This window comes from Psammomys obesus, unplaced genomic scaffold (assembly GCF_907164565.1).
Source record: "Psammomys obesus unplaced genomic scaffold, mPsaObe1.curated_primary_1811, whole genome shotgun sequence".
Classification (NCBI taxonomy): domain Eukaryota; kingdom Metazoa; phylum Chordata; class Mammalia; order Rodentia; family Muridae; genus Psammomys; species Psammomys obesus.
Genome location: NW_026592368.1, coordinates 896,206 through 916,664, shown reverse-complemented (window position 1 = coordinate 916,664; position 20,459 = coordinate 896,206). Strand labels below are relative to the sequence as shown.

The following is a 20,459-nucleotide window of genomic DNA, read 5'->3' as shown; positions in this document are numbered from 1 at the left end:
CATTTGTGCCTGTCCTCCCCTAGCCTACCCTGTGTCTTTCAGCACTCAGGATACAACTACCCTCTTCCTCCTCGAATCAGCTTGGATAGCTTCACAACCATTATTCAACCTGTAGCAGAGTGAACACTGTCCAACAGGTGGAAGGGTGCCAAGAATTTTAAGAATTAAAGAGAGATTTAAGAAAATGCAAGGAGTTTTTTGTTCTGTGACATCACACTGGGGTCAGGTAAACTGTAGCCACTTTTCTCCTGGAAGATAAGAGACAACCCAGGAGATAAAAAGCAGGAAAAACATGACACTTTGGAGTACCATCATCAGGTAAAACTTCTTCCTCAATAGGAAGACTGAGAAAACAGAAACCTGCACTAGTGAAGGCTCTCTGCATGAAATGAACTAACAGAATAAATTTCTCTGTGTATGTATATAGCTAATACAAATATATGTATATATATACACACACACATACACACACACGATTTGGTGTTTTGAGACAGGGCGTCTTCTTTTAGCCCTGGTTGTCTTGGACTAGATCTGTAGACCAGGCTGACCTTGAACTCACTGAGACTGGCCTGCTTCTTCCTGCCAGAGGGCTGGGATTCAAGGCCTGTGCCACTAAATCCATCTCAGATTTTCTGTTTTAATTTTATTTTTTGTCTTGTTTTTTTTTTAAGATCGGGTTTCATCATGTAGGCCTGTCTGTGCTGGACTCTCTTTGTCAACCAGGCCAACACTGGACTCACAGAAAACAGCCTGTGTCTGTATTTCAGGTACCTGGAGTAAAGGCTTGTGCAAGCCTGGCTGGCAAGACCTTACACTTTTAAGGATTTGTTTAAGGGAGGGTTTCTTATATAACTAAATTTTTATAAGATTTTTGAGTGGGTGGATGAGGGGACCTCTGATTATTATTACCTCTGTGTGTCTGTGCATGCATTAAATCAGACATTGTTGCCATCCTCACAGACCTTCTTAAATCAGAGCTTTTATTCTTATGCTTAAGAATTTTTATTTTATTTTTTTGGAAAAACATCTCCCCAGGCAGTGAGTTCTGTGCTGAGTATCACTTGCACTGTGGGTCTGATCCTCTGAGGGCAAGGAATCATATGAAAGAAGAGAGAATTAGTATCACCTGGAGAGGACAGGAGCTCCACAAGGACCAAATATATCTGGGCACAGGGGTCTTTTATGAGACTGTATCTCCAATCAAGGACCATGTATGGTTATAACCTAGAACCCCTGCTCAGATGGAGCCCATGGTAGCTTAGTAGCCAAGTGTGTTCTCTAGTAATGGGAACTGTTTATGACATGAACTCAATGGCTGGCTCTTTGATCTCTTCCCCCCAACCCCAGGGAGGAGCAGCCTTGCTAGACCACAAAGGTGGACATTGTAGCCAGTCCTGAAGATACCTGATAAGCTAAGGTAAGATGGAAGGGGAGGAGGACATCCCTTCTCAGTAGCCTTGGAAAGGGGCATGAAGGAAATGAGGGAGGGATTGGAAGAGAGTGAGGGAGCGGGCTACAATTGGGATAAAAAGTTAATAAACTGCAACTAATATTAAAAAAATAAAATAAAAAGCAGAGAACAGATCTCAATGGAGAATTCTCAACAGGAGAATCTCAAATGGCTGAGAAACACTGTTCAGGTTCAGCATCCTTAGCCTTTAAGGAAATGCAAATGGAAACTACTTTGAGCTTTAATTTTACACATGTCAGAATGATTGAAGTTTAACAGGACAAGAGACACCTCACTCACACTGACAAAGGTGTTGGGGAAGGGGAACACTCCTCCATTGCTGGTTGGAGGGCAAACAAATACAGCCAACATTGTATTTTCTCACACAACTGGGTTGTTGTCCCAGAAGGTTGCATGAGGATGCCTAAAAGCCCAGACTGATGTTAGGAGAGAGCGTTGCTCTCTGAAAAACAACAGCAGGGCCACACTCTGGAGGAAAGCTTATACACAGTGTACTGAAGATGGAGAGGTGGACCAGGTGCAGGCTGAAAGATTTCACCCCTTGTTCTAGTCTCTTTGGGGTGAGACAGTACTATACAGGCTCCCAAAAGAGAAACCTGGACACAAATCCAAAATAAAAAAACCATCCACCGAAAATGTGTACTGCTTGCAAGATGTAAAGAAGGCATGATGGCCCCAAACTTGCTTGAGTGGTGAGCTAATGTTTGGTTTAACTTGCAGCCCAAGCCATGAGATGGAACTCACTCCATTGATAGCCAGGAATGTCACCGAGACATAAATGGTAAGGATGCTGTGTGCATGTGTCTCCAACAGGTCCTCTGCTGAGATGTCATGGCTGTTAGCTCTGTATTTTTGTGGGACTCCTAACATTAAGAACAGGTGTAGCTTTGACTCTCTCACCTGCTCTTGAGACTCTTTTTCCCCTATTGAGTTCCTTGTCCATCCTCAGTGTGAGGTCTGTTGGCCTTGTCTTTTTTTGTATCTTGTTTGGTCTTGTTTGGCAGTCCTATCTTAGAGGCCTGCTCTTTTCTGAAAAGGATGCAGAGAGGAGGGAGTAGATCTGGAGAAAAAGGGAGGTATGCTAGATGTGGGAGAAGTAGAGGGAGGAAAAACAGTGGTCAGAATATATTGTATGAGGGAAGAATCCTTTTCAAGTAAAAAACATTAATTTAATTTTCCTACCTAAAAATGCAAAGAAGGGAAGCAATCAAAGAAAAGTGAAATAGTGAAGATAAGGAAAACACAATCATAATGTACAGTTATAGAGCATCACTCAGGAGTTTAACAAGCTTATTCTTTAGTCTCATCTAGATCTGTGAAATCAGAAGCTTTGCTCTCACCAATGTGAAATATATATCATGCAGGTGAAATAAGGTAATTTTCTGCTGTTATGTGGAATTACAGGGGTCCCTGCTCACTTAATTCCAAAAGAGTACTCTTCTTCTCTATAATAAAAACTGAAGTTTGGAGCTAGAGAGGTGGCTCAGCAGATAAGAACACTCTCTGTTCCTTCAGAGGTCCTGAGTTCAATTCCCAGGAACCACATAGTGGCTCACAATCATCTATACTGAGATATGTTGCCCTCTTCTGGCATGCAGGTGCAAATGCAGATAGAACATTAATTAAATAAAATCTTAAAAAAAACCAAAAAGTAAATTTGAATAATATTCACAATAATAGAAATAAATATTCAATGTTATACACTATTTATACATTACCTATATATTACACTAAGTATATACTTAATGTATATACTTAAATAGAAGTTTAAACACTTAATGCTAAGTGTTTAAACATGTTTTACCAATAAAAATAAAAGTGTCATTATATAAGGTGGGTTAGCTGATCAAAACAAAACTAAGAAAAGTGTTACTTGTCTAAAACTATTACATTTTTATTCAACTGTAATTTATTGTCATCATTTCAATTCAATCAAAACAAGTCAGTATGTTTCTTAACTCATTTTCACTTCATGCAGCATGACTCATTGGCAGAAAGCTCTCATGCCATCAAAATAAACCAACTTCCTGCATTTTTATAGTATACTATAAAAGCACATTTGCTTTTTATTTCTATAACAACTTTTGCTCTAAAAAGCCTGATATTTGATTTTCCTTCTCCACATACCAACTAAAAATATGTTACAAAAATTCTTTGAAAGTGATTGCTTCAGCTAGGTTGTGTTGTTTCTGACCTTCATTTTCTATTTTGAACTATAAGGTAGACAAGATGACTGAAGTTTTCCTACCCAATGGACAAATGGGAATGCAGAAAGACTGAAATCAGAGAGAGAGAGAGAGAGGTTTGTTGATTTGACACTGCTTATGCTGTAATTATATGCTGTTTCATGACCAATAGAGCATTGACTGTGAGAGTCTTTTATAAGTGTGTAATCCTTTAACCATTGCTATTGTCTTAATTCATTTACCATACTGTCCTTCTGAGGCACCCTGCGTGACCTCAACAAATGAGGAATTAGGTTATTTTAAAAGTTATGCCACCATGAATATAAATGCAATAAGCATGAGAATTCGGGTACTTCCTTAAAACTGATCAAAAGTACATGGAAAATTACTGTTGGAATCCATAGCAATTCTGTCATTTTATGAGAGCTCCATGCAATATAGGCACACATAAACATGCATACAATGAAAATGTATGAAGAACATGGTTTATTGTGTTGTTTTTGGTAATGAGAGGGTATGGGTATAATCTGCAAATGCATCAGATTACATACACTACATACTTGCAATTTTACATGAACTATAACAACACAACTTGATGTTACCTACTTTTAGTTCGTATACGTGGGAAACCGCAAATTCGGCTATCAAGAGTTTAATTTGTACAATAATACACAATCTCATATCACATTCAAATTTATTGTTCAGTTCTAGACCAATAATTATTTTCATTTTTTGTCTTCTCAAGTTATACTTGGTGAGATAGCTTTTGTGACCATAAGAATATATTTTGTGTCAGTAAACTCTATACTGAAGTCTTCTTTCTATGGCTGTGTAAATTATTTCATATCACTTTCAATTTTATATACTAACTATACTTTGCTAAACAAATAATTATATAGGATATCATTTACCCTTTAATACTATAGTAAACAACACCAATTGAATGATATATATATAAAAAAAACAAAGATGTTGGCTATTTTCTATTTCAACATGAATTCAACACAATCCAGAGAAAATTTCTATGAATTTCTAAGAGGAAATCTGATTGCAAAGCTATGTGCCATGAAAAATGACAGACTTCTGAATAGGATTATGTAGTAAGAGTACACACATGGGCAGCTGTGACCTCAGAATGTATATCTCATAGCTCCAACTATCAAGAATGTGTACAACAATTGTGAAAAAATTAGGAGAGGAAGACAAAAAGCCAAAATCATAAACCTAAAAATATATTCAATTTTTCCTCAAAATACCCAAAGAAACTCTACCAGGAAAAATGTGTACTTGATCAAGGTTACCTTTGATTATACGTGTATAAAAATTAAATAAACACAGAGTTCAAAACTCTTACAAAAGCAACTCAAACTGACCCATAAAGTATTACATTTCTGACCCACCAGCTACTGTAGATCGCTCTTCCAAAAGGAGAGACCACATGCTCTAGGCTCTGGAGATCTCTGTGGGAAAAAAGTGATCAAAAAAGTAGACTATGATTCTACAGCCCCTCATGCCTTCTTGTGGTTTCAGGCATATACAGCCCCACTGAAAGCCACACAGAAACCAATGTGGTCAGTGTTTTCATGTTTGCTTACTCCCACATGGATTGTGCCACAAGATATGGAATCTGCCTTATCCACCTACCCAACACCATGCACACCTTAAAAACCTCTGCATCTCAGAAATTTCTTTGTGTCCTGAAATTAAATTTTCTGGAATCATACCACTGTGGTTGAAAGCAGCAAAAAGATAAAAAGATTCCAAACAAAATTGCTGAAGAATGCACATCACCCCCTTTCTACCAGCTTCAAAACTATAAAATTTGCCACACAAAACTGAATGTGAAATGCAAGGTCATCAGTTTTCCACTGTCTTCCCACCACACACCAAAAGCATTGTGTGTGTGTGCACAATGGATAGTGATATTTTAATCATCACAGCTTTAAACTGCCAGGGTTGCAGGGGAATTCTCCCAGCCTACCACCTACTGCCCTCAAGGAATCCACACTCAAGGGAGAGTCAGAGAACAAGGACCACTCCCAAAGTCACCACATATATCAACAGAATGACAGTTGAGCCACGGTCTCAGCTCCATCATATCAGATTCTGAGAGCTTAGCACACCTGTTCCTCCTGGTTTTGGGACAGTGGCCCACACACTCACCATTGCATGGTTTGTGGTCTCCCTCAGAGTTCTCTTCAGCTGCATCATAAAAGAATCCTGGAAAGAAACTATGAGCTACTTCCCACTGGTGCTGCTGACTGGCAGGTCTGCCCAAGGTACCTCATTTCCTTTGACCACCTGGCTAGGCTTCAGGACAGTAGCAGCTCCTCTACTGGAGGATCAGATCAAATGACTCAGACAGCTGAGGCTTTCCCAGCAGGGCCCTTCTACCTTAGGGGCAGACACAGCCCTACTCTAAGAAATCTGTATTTTAGTACAACTTTCCAGTCTCCAAGACACAAGGAGACAGTTTCTCTTCCAAGTCACAGGGTCCTTTGTGTGCACGTTCCAAAACACAATCAATGTTCAGTGCAGCTATCTCTACCTCATAGCTGAGAAATCCCAAAGCCAAACAAGTCAAAGTCAAACAGTAACAACAATTATAGCAAAAAGTGACCATGAATTTGAAAGTAAGGAGTGGTAAATGGGAAATGAATGAAAAAAAAAAGATAAAAAAAAAAGTAAGGACATGGATGATTTTAGGTATGGTACTGTAGAAAGTTTATTATATATAAAAGGGACAGAATGGCCAGAGACAGGGATATCTGGGAGAGTCCAGAGGGGACATGACTGTGAGCCTTGTGAGGAAATGGAGGAGAGGAGAGGGGAAAGCCAGACCAAGAGGCTAGGATATTAAATAATAGATGAAAAAGACCAGGTAAGCAAAATGCTTGTATTATATATGGAAGACCATCCAGGGGAAGGGGAATTCAGTGTCTGGGCTAAAAGGCTGGGCATGCCAACCATTACCCTATGACAAGTAAAAACAGAAGGATGCTGGGAGAACCAGCAGCTGGGCCAGCTTTGATTTGTTAAATGGGTATCTCAGTCACTTGTCCCAGCATTTGAGACTTAATAGTAGGAAAGAATGAGGCAGTTGAAATGATTCAACTATAATCTCTAAAATTGTTTTAAAAATTTGAAACAGGGTTCATGCCCAATAGATTTCTGGGACTAGACATGCTTAGCAGAACTGACCACGTATTATGTACTCGTTTTCTCTTGGGGTGAACCATTGTTATAATAATAATAATTTAATTCATGTTAGGCTTGGCCACTCCAGTTTGTCCAGGTCTTCTGGTGTTTGTTGAACCAGTGTAACTACAGAAATTTGGTTTCTAGAAATAAGTATAGGTCCTCTTCCAGAATCTTGATTGCCTTGGTCTGTGAACTCCAAGTAGTGCCAGTGTGGACTTTTCCTAATCATCTAAAATTGAATAACTGATACTTCTATCCAAGCAGGAAAGCTCTCACCATCCTTCTTCTCCACCCCTTGCTGTGCACAAGGTCCCTCCCCAGGGGTTGCCATTGACCAGCCAGTCTTGGAAGAGACCCCGCACACCAGCTCCTGCCGATGAGCCACCTTCTCCCCGCACTCACCATGTCGCGACTTCGGAGCTTGCCTCAGTTCCCCTCGCAGCACCCAAGCAGAGGGGGCAGCGCTAAGAGCTCTTTACCCTGAAGCTCGCTAGCCTCCTCGGCAGAGGGAGCTGAACCTGCAGAAAAGCTTTCTGGAAAGACACGCCCCATCTCATTACCAGCGGGTCCGGCTGGAGGCCCTAATTGGACAGAGAGACTTGAGTGACAGGAGCCCCTTCCTTAGGGTTAGGGTGTCTCCCTTAGGGTTAGTGTGCGGAAGGGACACAGCCTATTAGTCCCTGACCCCGGCTTTCCAGTCCAGGACCGAGTCTTCGCCAGATCTGCAGAGATTCACATTTCCGCAGCGCTAATGCCTGTCCTCCTATAGTCTACGCGTCTGCCTGCACACCCAGCATTGGAACAGCCTCGGGACTGCCCAGCCCTCCCACCCTGGCCACTCAGCCACTTGCTGCTCCCCTCTGTGGGAGGGGACCCTAGGCTCCCCAACTCAAGCTCTCAGGGCCTGCCTGAGCTCCCCCACAGCACTCAGTAGGTGGTTCTGCTTCTTCCTCCTGGAGAATCAGGCTTCCATAGCCCATTACTCAACTGCAGTGGAGATACCCATCTGTCCCACAAATGGAAGGGGTCCTAGAATATTAACAGGTTAAGGAGAACTTTTTTTAATTATTCATACATTTTATAATTAAAGAACAAAATACAAATCAAGGTGACTTATCTATTAAATTGCCATGGTGTTTAAAAGCTTTAGCAGTAATATACATATATACGTGTATATAAAAGGTAGGAATCACATACTCCAAGAACCCCATTCCTGTGAGATGATTAACATATCTAGAGAACATATTCAGTACAATCAAACAATTCTGACAAAATGATTGTAGGATTCTTAAGTTGTGCTAAATCATATTTATCTTTGGTGGAATGTCTAGCTTATAGTGACTTACAAGTACTACGAAGAAATTTATTAGATTTTATAAATGATTCTCACAGGAGTTATATAGTCTTCTCAGAGAACAATATGAATTGTGTTTTGTAATAAATGCAAAATGCACACTTGGCAAAAAGTATAAAAGCTGATAACAGAATTTTGGTTGGGACTGTGTTTTCCTTATACATTTCATTTCTTAATGTTATGAATATTTTTAATTTTTATATTAATTAAAGTTTATTCACTTTGTATCCCAGCTGTAGCCCCCTCACTCAATCCCTCCCAGTCTCATCATCCTTCCCTCATTTCCATCCATGCCCCACTCCATCTGTCTTTTCTGAGACTGATTCTCCAAACAAGGACCATGCATGGAGATAACCCAGAACTTCATCACAGATGTAGCCCATGGTAGCTCAGTATCCATGTGGGATCCATAGTAATGGGAACAGAGACTGACTCTGACATGACTCAGTGGCTAGCTCTTTGATCACCTCCTACTGAATGGGGAGCAGGCCATAGAGGAAGAAAATACAGCCAGACCTGATGAGACCTGATAGGCTAGGGTTAGATGAAAGGGGAGGAGGACCTTCCCTATCAGAGAAATTTCAAGAAACAAGATTTGTGTTTTGTGGCTTCATACTGGGCTCAGATAACTGCACCTACATTTCACCTGGTACCTGTGAACACCCTGAGAGAAAAACAGTTAACAGATGACAAACTTTGTGGAGCAGTGTTTTTAGCAGCCATAGCCAAATGGGAAGGGAAACAAAACAAAACATCTGTATTAGTAAAGATTCTCTAGCTGAACAGAACAAATGGAATGAATGTACATATGCAGAAAGTGGGTTTATTAGAATGGCTCACAGGCTGTGTTCCAACTGGTCCAACAATGCCTGTCTACCAATGGAAAGTTGAAGAACCCATGTTACAGGATTATTTAGTTATACTGTGAACCCTGAGATGGTATCCTGGAAAAATCTATCTCTAGTTGTGGTGTGGTTTAGTGTAAGCATATACCTTTAATCCACAAGTTCTCTGTTAAAACAGGCTTGGATAAACTCAACCATAGGTCAAGAGGCCAAGCAAGCAACCAGTTGGGAGAGATTCACATGAAGTAGAATGTAGGGACATTCAGTTTGAGAGGATTTTAAAACAGCATGGAAGGAGAAGTAGTTTTTGTTTTGTTTTGTTTTCTGAGCCTTTGGCTGAGTAGGAAGGTAGGCTGGGTGCTTTCTCTGCCTCCCTGAGATAGTAAGTTTTCACCTAGGCATCTGACTCCAGCATCTTTATTGGTGACATCAAATGTTTTAGATTTTGCTTAAAAACCAAAAAAAAAAAAAAAAAATACAGTAATGGTTCAGCCAATGTAGCTGGATGTCTCAGATGGTCTTCAGTAGATACCATAATTCTTAAGAAATAAGCTTTAATGCCAGTTTTTTAAAAAATGAGCTTGCTAGCCAGAGGTAGGGCCAGCAGACAAAGAAAAAGAGCTGCCATCTCCAATATTATATGTATGTATTGTGTGTGTGTGTGTATATGTATGTATGTTACCATCAGAGACTGTGGATGAGATTAAAGGTGGGTTTTATCACATCAAAAACCTAGATCTAGATTGAAGAGTTTTTCCACTTCCCAACAGTTTGGGTTTTAGTTAATTCCAGACATATAGTCAATTTGGCTGCCTAGAATAACCATCATAACAGTGAAAACAGAAGAACTGAGAAAGATTCCCCCCCCCCCCTGTGGCAGTAAAGGAGAGCATGGGAGTCTTTTCCAAAGCATGATTTTCTTCAATAAAGGAAGCTTTGATGTTTTACTTTGGGAATCTGGAAAAGTTCAATTATAGGTTTGCCTATGTTAAAGCATGCTAAGTTAAATCCTTTTCTTAACATGGTGGTAGTGTATAAGGAGATATATTTAAATACATCTTAGCTCAAAGTCATGCAGAAACATACATAAATTATAAAAGTGGACAGAAATGCCTCTGGAATGTTCATCTTGTACCACAAGGTCTTGGATGAAAATAAGGGACAGTAGAAATCGTTTGCATGTGGCCAGTGCTACCTGTCAATCATGTTGTATGATTTCACAGATAGAAGTATCAAGGCCATTTTCTCACACACACAAAGACAGAGAATACAGATTCAGAAAATATCAAGGAAGTCACCTATCAGCACCATGGACACTATTCTTAGAAGAACAGCTTTGCTGAGCTAGTCTAACCTCACAATGAGCCTGTTTTTGCCTATGAGATGGCTGGTTCAGAGGAATGCCGCAGCTACTTTCATACAGGAGCAGAAAGAGTTCATTTTAACTAGCCCTGGCTGCTGTCTGTCTCACTGCTGTGATATTTCTGTAGAGATTACTACAATTTTAAGCTTTATTTTTATTTTATATACATGGGTGTTTTTCCACGTGTGTCTATGTTCAGTAACAACAGAAGCCAGAAGATGGCAGGAGATGACATTGACTGGAATTAGAGCAAATGGCTAGCTACCATGTGGTTTCTGGAGATGGAACCTCTATCTTCTGTACCAATATCCATTGTTCTTAACTGCTAAACTATCTCTATAGCCATGTTCTAATTTAAATGTATTTTTATATATTTTAATTAAAATATATTACATTGCTTTACCCATTTCTTGTCCTCTCTCTATCCCTTTTTATTCTTCCCAGGCAATTTCTTCCATGCTAAGTATGGGTGAATAAATATGCTCAAATATTTGAATAAAACTTGCTGAGTCCCTTTCTGTTGATTGTGTATATATGGTTTTAGGACTGACCATATTGTATTGGAAAAGCAATTAGGGAGCTCATCCTTGTTTGATGCTAATTATCCTACTTTCAGGAAAATTCCACTCTTCAATGAACAACAGGATGTTGAACCACAAAGGTCCTTGTACCCACAGATCACTAGGGAAACCAGGAAGGTTAAACATGCAAAGGCCTCTTCTCAGTGCAGAAGATAAAATACCTGCATTCAATCCAAAAGGCTGGGAGTGGAATTTGTTAATGACCTCTTTGCTAGCTGTGGGGGCAGACCTCACCTACCTCTTGCTACAGAGGCAAACTTTACCAAAATTTTCCAGAATGATTATCTCAGACTATTTCTTTCCTAGATAGTTACCCATCTGAGTGACCAAAGATATGCCCCTATATGTAAAGGGTGATAGAATACCCAGTTTTCTGTGATCTTTGGATCTTGGAGGGGACAGATGTGCCCCTATCTATAAAGAGTGGGAGAGCACCCAGTTTTCTATGAGGACAAGGTAGGTATGTTGTGCCCGATTCGAGAGATACTAAAAGACCACTAGGAGTCCAGTCCATTGAAAATCACACGAGGATCTTTAGTCAAGCTAAATCTCAGGCCGCCAATCTTCCCCAACATAGCAGGTTAGAAAGTGAGGCCCTGAATCTTAGGGAGGCAGACTTTTTAAAGAAAAAACAGCAAGTGGGGGATTCCAAGCCTTAGAGTTTCAGAGAAGGGTAAGTTTTGGGTAGGGGGTTCAGCAACCTTTTGGTTAATTGTTCCAAGCCACCTGGCCAAACCTATAGATAGCAATCTGTATGATAGCCAGCTGGGTGGAGTGGATGATCCACCAACACATTCTGTGGCATTTATGATAACATGTGGGGTGGAAGCCTGTTTATAATTATCTATTTACACATTTTGTGGTATCCACAAAACCTGCAGGGTGGAGGGCCATGTGGCCTTTTTCGGAACCCAAAGGTGGTGACCAAATCATTCCAAGGTCAGTCAACTTAAGATAGAGTCTGAGAAACAAAATGGAGCCACCCCTGCCATCCTCAGTTCCTTCAATACAAACAAACTACATCTGAAAAGGCCAGAATGAACCTGAGTTCTGTGTTATTTGTATACCACTAGCTTAAGACAGTCACACTGTGAATCCCAAATCTGTCTATAGATTAAGAAATTCTGTTGTCCTGGAACTCAGTATGAGTAGTGAAATTACCATCCTGACTCACAGGGACCCATAGCCCTGCTAATGCATTCTCTAGTCCATGTCTCCTCACAAGTATCAGTGGATGTTCCCCTGAACTGTAAATGGCAAGACTGAAGAGCTAGCAAAGAGGGAAGCTCAGGCAGCAGGTCTCTATGAGTTTGAGGCCAGAAGGATCTATGCAATGAGTGCAGATGTCCTCAGACTCCCAAAAAAGGCATTTTGCACAACAGGAGCACTGCAGACACAATGGATTGTCACAGGACACCGCATAGATACATGCGAATTTTTAAATGCTCATGGTGTGTACTGTTCGGCTTTAAATTGAATGAGTGCAGATGAGAAATTGGGTAGGTGATGCATTTTCCATAGTCAATGGTTTTTAAACTATGAGAATATTCACTCAGCGGCATTCCTGAGACATAAACAAAAAGTTGGGAAGATGACTCAGCAGTTAGGACAGTGGCTCGGCGGCCTCCCCACTATCTCCCGGGCCACCACGTTTCTGAACTGTAAACATAAACCTGTAAAGCACAGGAGCCATTTACCCCTTTCGTTGATCAATACAGAGCTCACCAAAGTCAGAGAACTACTAACAATCCCACAGTGCATTGTGCCCACAGCAAGCTTCTGTGAAAACTACAAGCATGTCTCCTCAATGAGAACTACAAACATGGCGGGCTGCAGAGCAAAGACTTCTGGGATTGTTTGCAGTCATCTCAGCTTATGGCCAAATTGTAACGTGGTGCAGGCGCAGAAATACAATTCCCAGAATGCTGCGGGCACTGTTTATGCCTTCACAAGCCAGCCTGGGTCGTTTTTCCCTCACTGGTAGGGTAGCCTGGACCGGAAGTCGCCCCGAAGCTCTTTTCCACCGCTGCAGAGGCCCCTGTCTGGGAAGTCACCGACCGACCAGGGCACACAGCGTCCCCCACCCCACCCCCCTTCCCGTCCCTATGTCCCTCACCGTCTTAGGAATCAAGACCTTTCTAGGAGCATCTCCGTGACGTCATTGCCCCGCCCACTGGTAATGGAAGTAAACACCAGCTGCTGGAAGTCGCTTGTGTAGAGGAAGAATGTGCAGTTTGCATTCTCCTGCTCCGAGGCCGCCCAGCAGGTCTATGGAAAAGGAATCCTGGGGTCTGGCCCCCTTTTTTTTGTAATTGCGGCCCTCCCAGTCAAAGCAGCGCTGCTCTCTTGGGAAGGCAGAAATGCGCTTACCCTGATAAATATTTTTAAAGATTAAACAACAACAAAAGGCGCAGTGGCATACACCTGGGATCCCAGCACTGGGGAGGCAGGGGCAGGCGGGTCTCAGTGTGTTCCAGGCCAGCGTGCTCCAGAAAGCGAGTCCAGGACAGACAGGGACACAGAATCCCTATTTCTTTCCCAGGTGCCAGGTTGGATCCCCAGGGACAACAGTGTGGTGCACGAACGTCTGGTTCCCTCTGATGATGCGCACGTGTCCATGAAGACAGAGTGCTCCTGCACCTAATAGCTAGATTTATATATGTGATAATTTTAATACTATATATTTTAATTTAGTAAAGACAGAACTGTCTTGAGAGCCCACATCCTCTAGTCCTGTGGCATCGTTGGATGAACCACTGTAAGATAAAGGCCTTATTCCGCCCTAAGCATGGAGGGACCCTGTGCCAGACTTAAGCTCAACAGAGTGGAGGGGAGGGGGATGCTAAGGCATTTACCTGGGCCCCTGCACCTGTATCCAACCTCTAAAAGTTGTTGCTGCAGGCTATGGAGGACACATAGCAAAAAAAAAAAAAAGCCTGAGAGAATTTATTCCAAATTTTAATACAAACAAGTAATTGACCTGTATTATACATGCACAACAATTTCAGTTCTTCTCCTCTGCTCATACACACACAAGGCATATACTGTACATAACATGACGCTACTTCACTCTTGGAGGAAAACATGGGTGTGCTTTGGGCTGGTTTTGTGTTTCTGAGTTTTCTGCAGTGCTGTGGCACTTATGATCCCACAGGTGATCAGGTGTAGCCACCCAGGAACATAAAGGGGCAAGATGCAGCAACTTTGATACAAAGGATAAAGACCAAACAAGCCATTCCCGGATGTATAAATGGACACACACACACACATTTGAGGACCCCTTCATTCCTTCTCAAATAATAAGGGTTCCAGGTCCAGATGTAGTTTTGAACAAGTTTTGTTTCATTTTCATTTTAATGGCCTACATACAGATAAAAATTTGGCCAGGGATTTGGTTCTGGCTCCTGATTGGTATCAAATGAGACCAAATTCCCACTGATCTCCATTTCTTGAGGAATATCTGAGGATGCATATGCCTTCAGTCATGGCCTCTTAAAAGACTATCATATTATTTAGTGTAGTTTAAATAGCAAATGATGATGTTATTCCTATTACTCAATTTCATCTCTGGTGAAAATTCATATTCTGAGGAACATGTGGAAGGTTTTCTAAAATGACTCTCCCATATATGCACCACTTTCACACACTCAAAAAAAAATACAGCATTATTCTTTTCCCATGTCTGACAAAATCATAATTTCTGAAGAGTCTACACTGCCAAAAACTCACTAGCTAGCACCCAGAACGCACGCACCTATCATGAAGTTTAAGAACCTTTGATACAATGACCATCATCATCTACCAAGATGGCCAGTATGAACCAGATCATCACAGTGAGGCTGCCCACTGACCAGTGTTATAGTGGAATTCAAATAAAATTATAGTCTTTAACCAAATAATCACTCTGCATGGTAGACTGTCCAGGTGAGTCAGTGAGGGTGACTTGTGTTTGTGAGAGTAGCATCACTCCCAGCAGCCACAGATGTAGACATGCAGTTCAGCTCTTCCTGCCAATCTTCACATTCTCCTAAACTGTGTTCAGCCTAAACCCAGAATATCATCAGCACCCCTACTTTCCAGCTAGCTCCAAATGACAGTGAAGCATCTCCAACAGTTCCAAGAACATAAACACTTCCTGATGTGTGCTTGACATCACTGAACCAGCCAGGAAAAAATGTCTGGTATTATCCTGGAAGTAGTAACTGCATGGCTTTCACCACGATCATACAAAATGTTTAAATAATGTGACATCTTCCAAAACACACAACAGGAAGCATCAACGTAATTTGGTATTGTTGCTTTTTTTCCCCCCTCTCATTCATCACAGCAAATTCTCAGTGTAGCTATGATTTTCTAGGTCCCAAAGTTCCTTTCTTACAATCCTAATATCTTCTCATACCAAAATAAATGTTATAACCCAGCAGCTATTTGTTTCCTCCTGAGCAAACGTAGTTATCAAAATGGAATTGGTGAATTCCTTTTTGATAGGGTCACCCAAGCTGGTGCACCTCTCCAAAGAAGATGGAAAAGAGTAAATTCCCTAGGATGGTGTCCTAAAGTGAATCAAGTATGGCAAAGCATGATAACAGGAGCCATGCAGGCCCTGCCTGGATTTCCAGAGTCTTCAATATTTCACAAGGACAAACAGTGAGGTCAACCAAATCTCAGCATATAGTTCCTATATTATCATTTAAGATATGCTCAGGAAAACAATAGGTTTTTTTATTAGGATTTCCCCCAAATACCTTCACATTGGCTGTTTGTGCACGAGGTGCCCACAAATACCCAAAGTCTCATGGGTCTGAAAAAGGTAAGAAATAATGGTCAGAGAACCAAAAAACACTCTTGAGAGAAGACAAATCCTGTACAATTGGAATAAGAACACAGAAATAAACCCACACTCCTACTAAAACTTTACTTTCAACAAAGACAAAACCATACAATGGAAAAATGACAGCATCTTCAACAAATAGTTGTGGTCTAACTAGATGTCTGCCTATAGAAAAATGAAAATAGACCCCTTTGTATATCACCATGCAGAAACTCAAGTCCAAGTGGATCAAAGACTTTGACATAAAACCAGAGACTCTAAATCATTTAGAAGACAAGGTAGAAAAAAGTCTGGAACTCATTAACATGGGAGACAATAGAACAAATCAGCACAGGCTCTGAGAAATAGATGGGATCTCAAGAAACTGAAAAGCTTCTGTAAGTCAAAGGACATTATCAAAAGAACAAAACAGCAGCCAACAGATTGGGAAAATAGCAATACCAACCCTACATCAGACAAAGCATTAAAAATCCAAAATATACAAAGAACTTAAGAAATTAAACACCAACAAATCAACTAATCCAATTTAAAAATGGGGTTCAGAGCTAAACTGAGAATTCACCACAGAGGAATCTCGAATGGTTGAGAAGCACTAAAGGAAATCATCAAAGTCCTTAGTCATCAGACAAACAGAAATCAAAATGACTCCAGGATTCCATCTTACACCACTCGAATGGCTAAGATAAAAACCTCAAGTGACAACATATGCTGGTGAGGATGTGGTAAAAAGGGAACATTCCTCCACTGCTGATGGGAGTGGAAACTTGTACAACTTCTCTGGAAATCAATCTGGTACATTCGCAGAAAATTGGGAATATTTCTACCTCCAGACCCAGCCATACCACTCCAGAAATAATATCCAAAAGTTGTTCCCTTATATTATATAACAAGGACATTTGTTCTACTGTGTTCATAGCTGTTTATTCATAACAGCTAAAAACTGGAAACAACCTAGGTGTCCCTCAAATCTAGAAGAATGGATAAAGTACTTCTGGTACATTTACGTAATGGAATACTAATCAGTTATTAAAAATAAAAAATCATGGAAACTGCAGGCAAATGGACTGAACTAGAAAAAAAATCATCCTGAGTGAGGTAGCACAGACACAGATAGAAACACATAGTATATACTCACTTATGAGCGGATATTAGACCTATAATACAGGATAACCGTACTACAATCCACAGACCCAAAGAAGCTAAATAACAAGGAGGGTCCACAGGAGGGTGCCAGAATGTCACCCAGAATAGATAACAGAATAGACAGAAGTGGATGAAGAGAGGGAACTGAGCAGAATTTTTTTTCTGACTCTAAGACAGGCTATTTATTGTCCACAAAAGAATCTTTTTATGTTTTTTTGCCATAAATATAGATTCTATTTTATGTGAAATGGTTGCTTTGGATACAGTCCTCTCGTATATATATCTTATGACACTAGACATATTCCATGAAAACATAAAAATTTTGGTTATTGAACTTCCCATATTTTTACATATTTACACATATATCTTACAGAATTTCATCTCACACTAGGAAAGCATTTGTTGAAAGACATTCAAATTAAATGTCTTCAAATGAGTGCTTGCAGTCTCCAAGTCATTTAAGATACAGACATATACACATACACTTTGACAGAACCTTTTTCCATTTTAATTTGTACTTTCAACTATAAGGTGAAAATGATTTATTGGCTTGATGACAGTGAATTACTTACCAATAATATAAGATCCTGATGCTACCCCTGCTTACCAGTGAGGCTTACCTGGCATAGAAGAAGCCGGTCCATGTTTCTGTATGCTTTAGATCCCATTTCAATTTTGTTCAACAGTGTCTTATGGAGGGCATGAGACACTGCATTCCATATGGAATAGCTGGGCTCAGAAAGGGTCACCACATCATTTTCTTCTGGTTTAATCTCTATAGAAATTGGGTATGGGTCATGATTTTCACATAGCAAAGCAGGAGGTGAGCAATTAAACCTGTCAATCCAGAATTTATGGAAGTAAAAATCTCCTGGGTACTGGGAGGATGTAGAAGACAGAAAGTTCATTAAGCCAGGGATAGCTCTTGTCTTCGAATATGAGAAGCTTCTTCTGAAAATGTTCATCAAGTCATTCCTCAAGTTCATCAAGTCACTCAAAATAAAATGTGTTGGTTTGCCATGTTCTACACCTTCCTTCTGGTTGAAAATAATTTATTTACCATGTGGAAAAACTTCAGTTACTTATATGACTACAGAATACCTGCACTTTTACCTGTGTATGTTGGTTCAAATTCAGCAAATCAACAGCAAATAGTACCCAAGTTTCAATTAGCTGGCTGTTTTTCTGCACAACCACACAGATCTTTCTTTCTTTCTTCCTTTCTCCCTTTCTTTCTTTCTTCCTTCTTTCCTTCCTTTCTTCCTTCCTTCCTTCCTTCCTCCCTCCCTCCCTCTCTCTCTGTCTCTCTCTTTCCTTCCTTCCCTCTTCTTCCTCCTCCATCTCTTACTTTTTCCATATGTATATGTCTTTAGACCAGGAGAGGTGGCCAGATCCTTCTGTACTGAGTGCCCAGCACCCTAACAACTAAGCCCAGTGCACCTTACCTACTCAACCCCCAGCCCCCCCTGCTCGTGCCCAGCCTCACACCCGGGGGGTACACCCATCTCCCCCACGATGCACGCAGGCCTGGTGGGAGCAGAGGACTGTGCCTCTTCTCTTCCCGCCATCTCCATGCCTGTGGTTCCGCCCCATGCACGAGCCGCTCGGGGACTCCAGGCGGATGGATGGAAGGCGAGGGGTGGACAAGGGAGGGAGGCGGGGAATCCCAAAAATCCCTTCTACTCCCCTTCCTCCCCCCACCCCCACCCCACGTGTGAGCAGGACTATGAGTTCATACCAGTTTGGGATGAGAAGATTGCTGACCTGGGAAAACCGTTCCGGGTAGCAGCGCGTCTCTAGCGGAAGTCCCGCCCCTTCAGGCTTTGCTTCCGGATCCGCCCAGCAGAGAGCAGACTTCCGGCTTCAGGGGCTCAGAGGCCGTCCCGCCATCTCCCTGGCCCCCGCCACGGGGATGTAAACACAAACCTTCTAGTCACAGACGGACCTTCATCCCTCACTTCGGATTGCTCTCTGGTCATGGTACTCCCAACCGTCCCAAGATGCATCGCGGCAGAGACCCACCTGCCTAAGAACTACAAACATGGCCTTGGAGTAAGGACTTCTGGGATTCTGAGAACTACAAAAATGGCGTCCAGGCGGCGCGATGCATCCTGGGATTGTTGTAGTCACGAGCCTGCGTCTCTCCCTGTTGGCTGACTGGACTGTGGCCTAGGTGTTGCCTACAAATCCCAGAATCCCATGCGTGCTGTTCCTACCATAGTAACCATCTGTTCCTAAGCTTCCCACCTGGTGGCTTGGCTAAGAGCCTAGAAGTAGGCTCTGGAAGCATCTTTAAGGTGCTGCAGGCCGCTTCTTTGTCCTCAGACCTTACACAACCTTTCCTCTGGTTCTGGTGTCTGTAAATCTCTCTCTCACACCATACTGTCCCTGGCATCACAATTAGGCAGGAGCTTTGTGACGTCAACTCCTCGCCCCCTGTCCCATAAGTTAACACACTTGGCTGCTGTTTTTAGTGTTCCTGTTACTACATTAAAAATGCCCAGTCCCTGGTAGCTGAAGAAGGGGTCCTTGGGTCTCCTTTAAGTATGTCAGGAGCTAATCTCAGAACAAAGAGCCACCTTTTTACAACCCTTTGCACTTTTGGCTAGATGCTGCTTTTTTTAGTAAGGGAAAAAGAAGTGGTCATTTTTAGTTTTCCTCCTTAGCAGCCGTGTAGCCAGTCTCTCTAATTCTAGAGAAGAAATACTGGGCTCCCTACCCTATTTCTTTTCCTTTCAATCATCCTTCCTGGTCAGTTTCCTGGATTGGCTTGCAAACCTTAACAACGTATTATAGTTAAAACATTAGAAACACAAAATCTTAAAAACTGTTATTAAAAGTTGCATTGACAAAGATCAAGTAACTTACACATGCTGCAAGCCTATTGGAATAATACCAAACTGTTTGACATAACTTTAACATCAGAAGGAAATCAAAAGATATACTCTAAGTCCCGAAACATCATAATTGTTAGTCAAGATGTTATAGTCAGCAAAGGTATGTACCAAATTGAAGGGGGAGTATTCTTTTATGGTAGAAGACTTATTAAAAGAGTTTATATGTACAAAGACAGTTCAGTTCTATAGACAAAATTAGCTAAAGCAATAAAATAACTAAAGGAGATTAATGGGATACAAATTGGTAAGTAAGAAGTCAAACAATCACTATTCACAAATGATGTGATAGTATACACAAGTGACCCCTGAAAATTCTACCAGAGATTTCCTACAGCTGATGAACATGTTCAGCAAAGTGATTGATACAAAATTAAATTTAAAAAATCAGTAGTTCTCCTGTATACAAAAGAATAGGCTGAGAATGGAATTATATAAACAACACCCTCCACAATAGTCACAAATAAAATAAAATATCTTGCTGTTATTCTAACCAAGCAAGTGAAAGACATGTATGACAAGAACTTTAAGTCTATGAAGAAAAAAGAAAGAAAGAAAGAAAGAAAGAAAGAAAGAAAGAAAGAAAGAAA

At 41.1% G+C, this 20,459-nt stretch overlaps 1 protein-coding gene across 1 annotated transcript in view; it reads right to left on the bottom strand.

Moving 5' to 3' along the window:
• Positions 1–18,788, bottom strand: part of LOC129681246 (zinc finger protein 431-like) — a 268,201-nt gene extending 249,413 nt beyond the window's left edge. Inside the window, 2 exon segments of the mRNA XM_055613153.1 lie at positions 17,596–17,750; positions 18,740–18,788. Of these exon segments, the coding sequence (XP_055469128.1) occupies positions 17,596–17,643 (48 nt within the window). The 5' untranslated portion in view covers positions 17,644–17,750; positions 18,740–18,788.
• Positions 18,789–20,459: the final 1,671 nt, after the last annotated feature.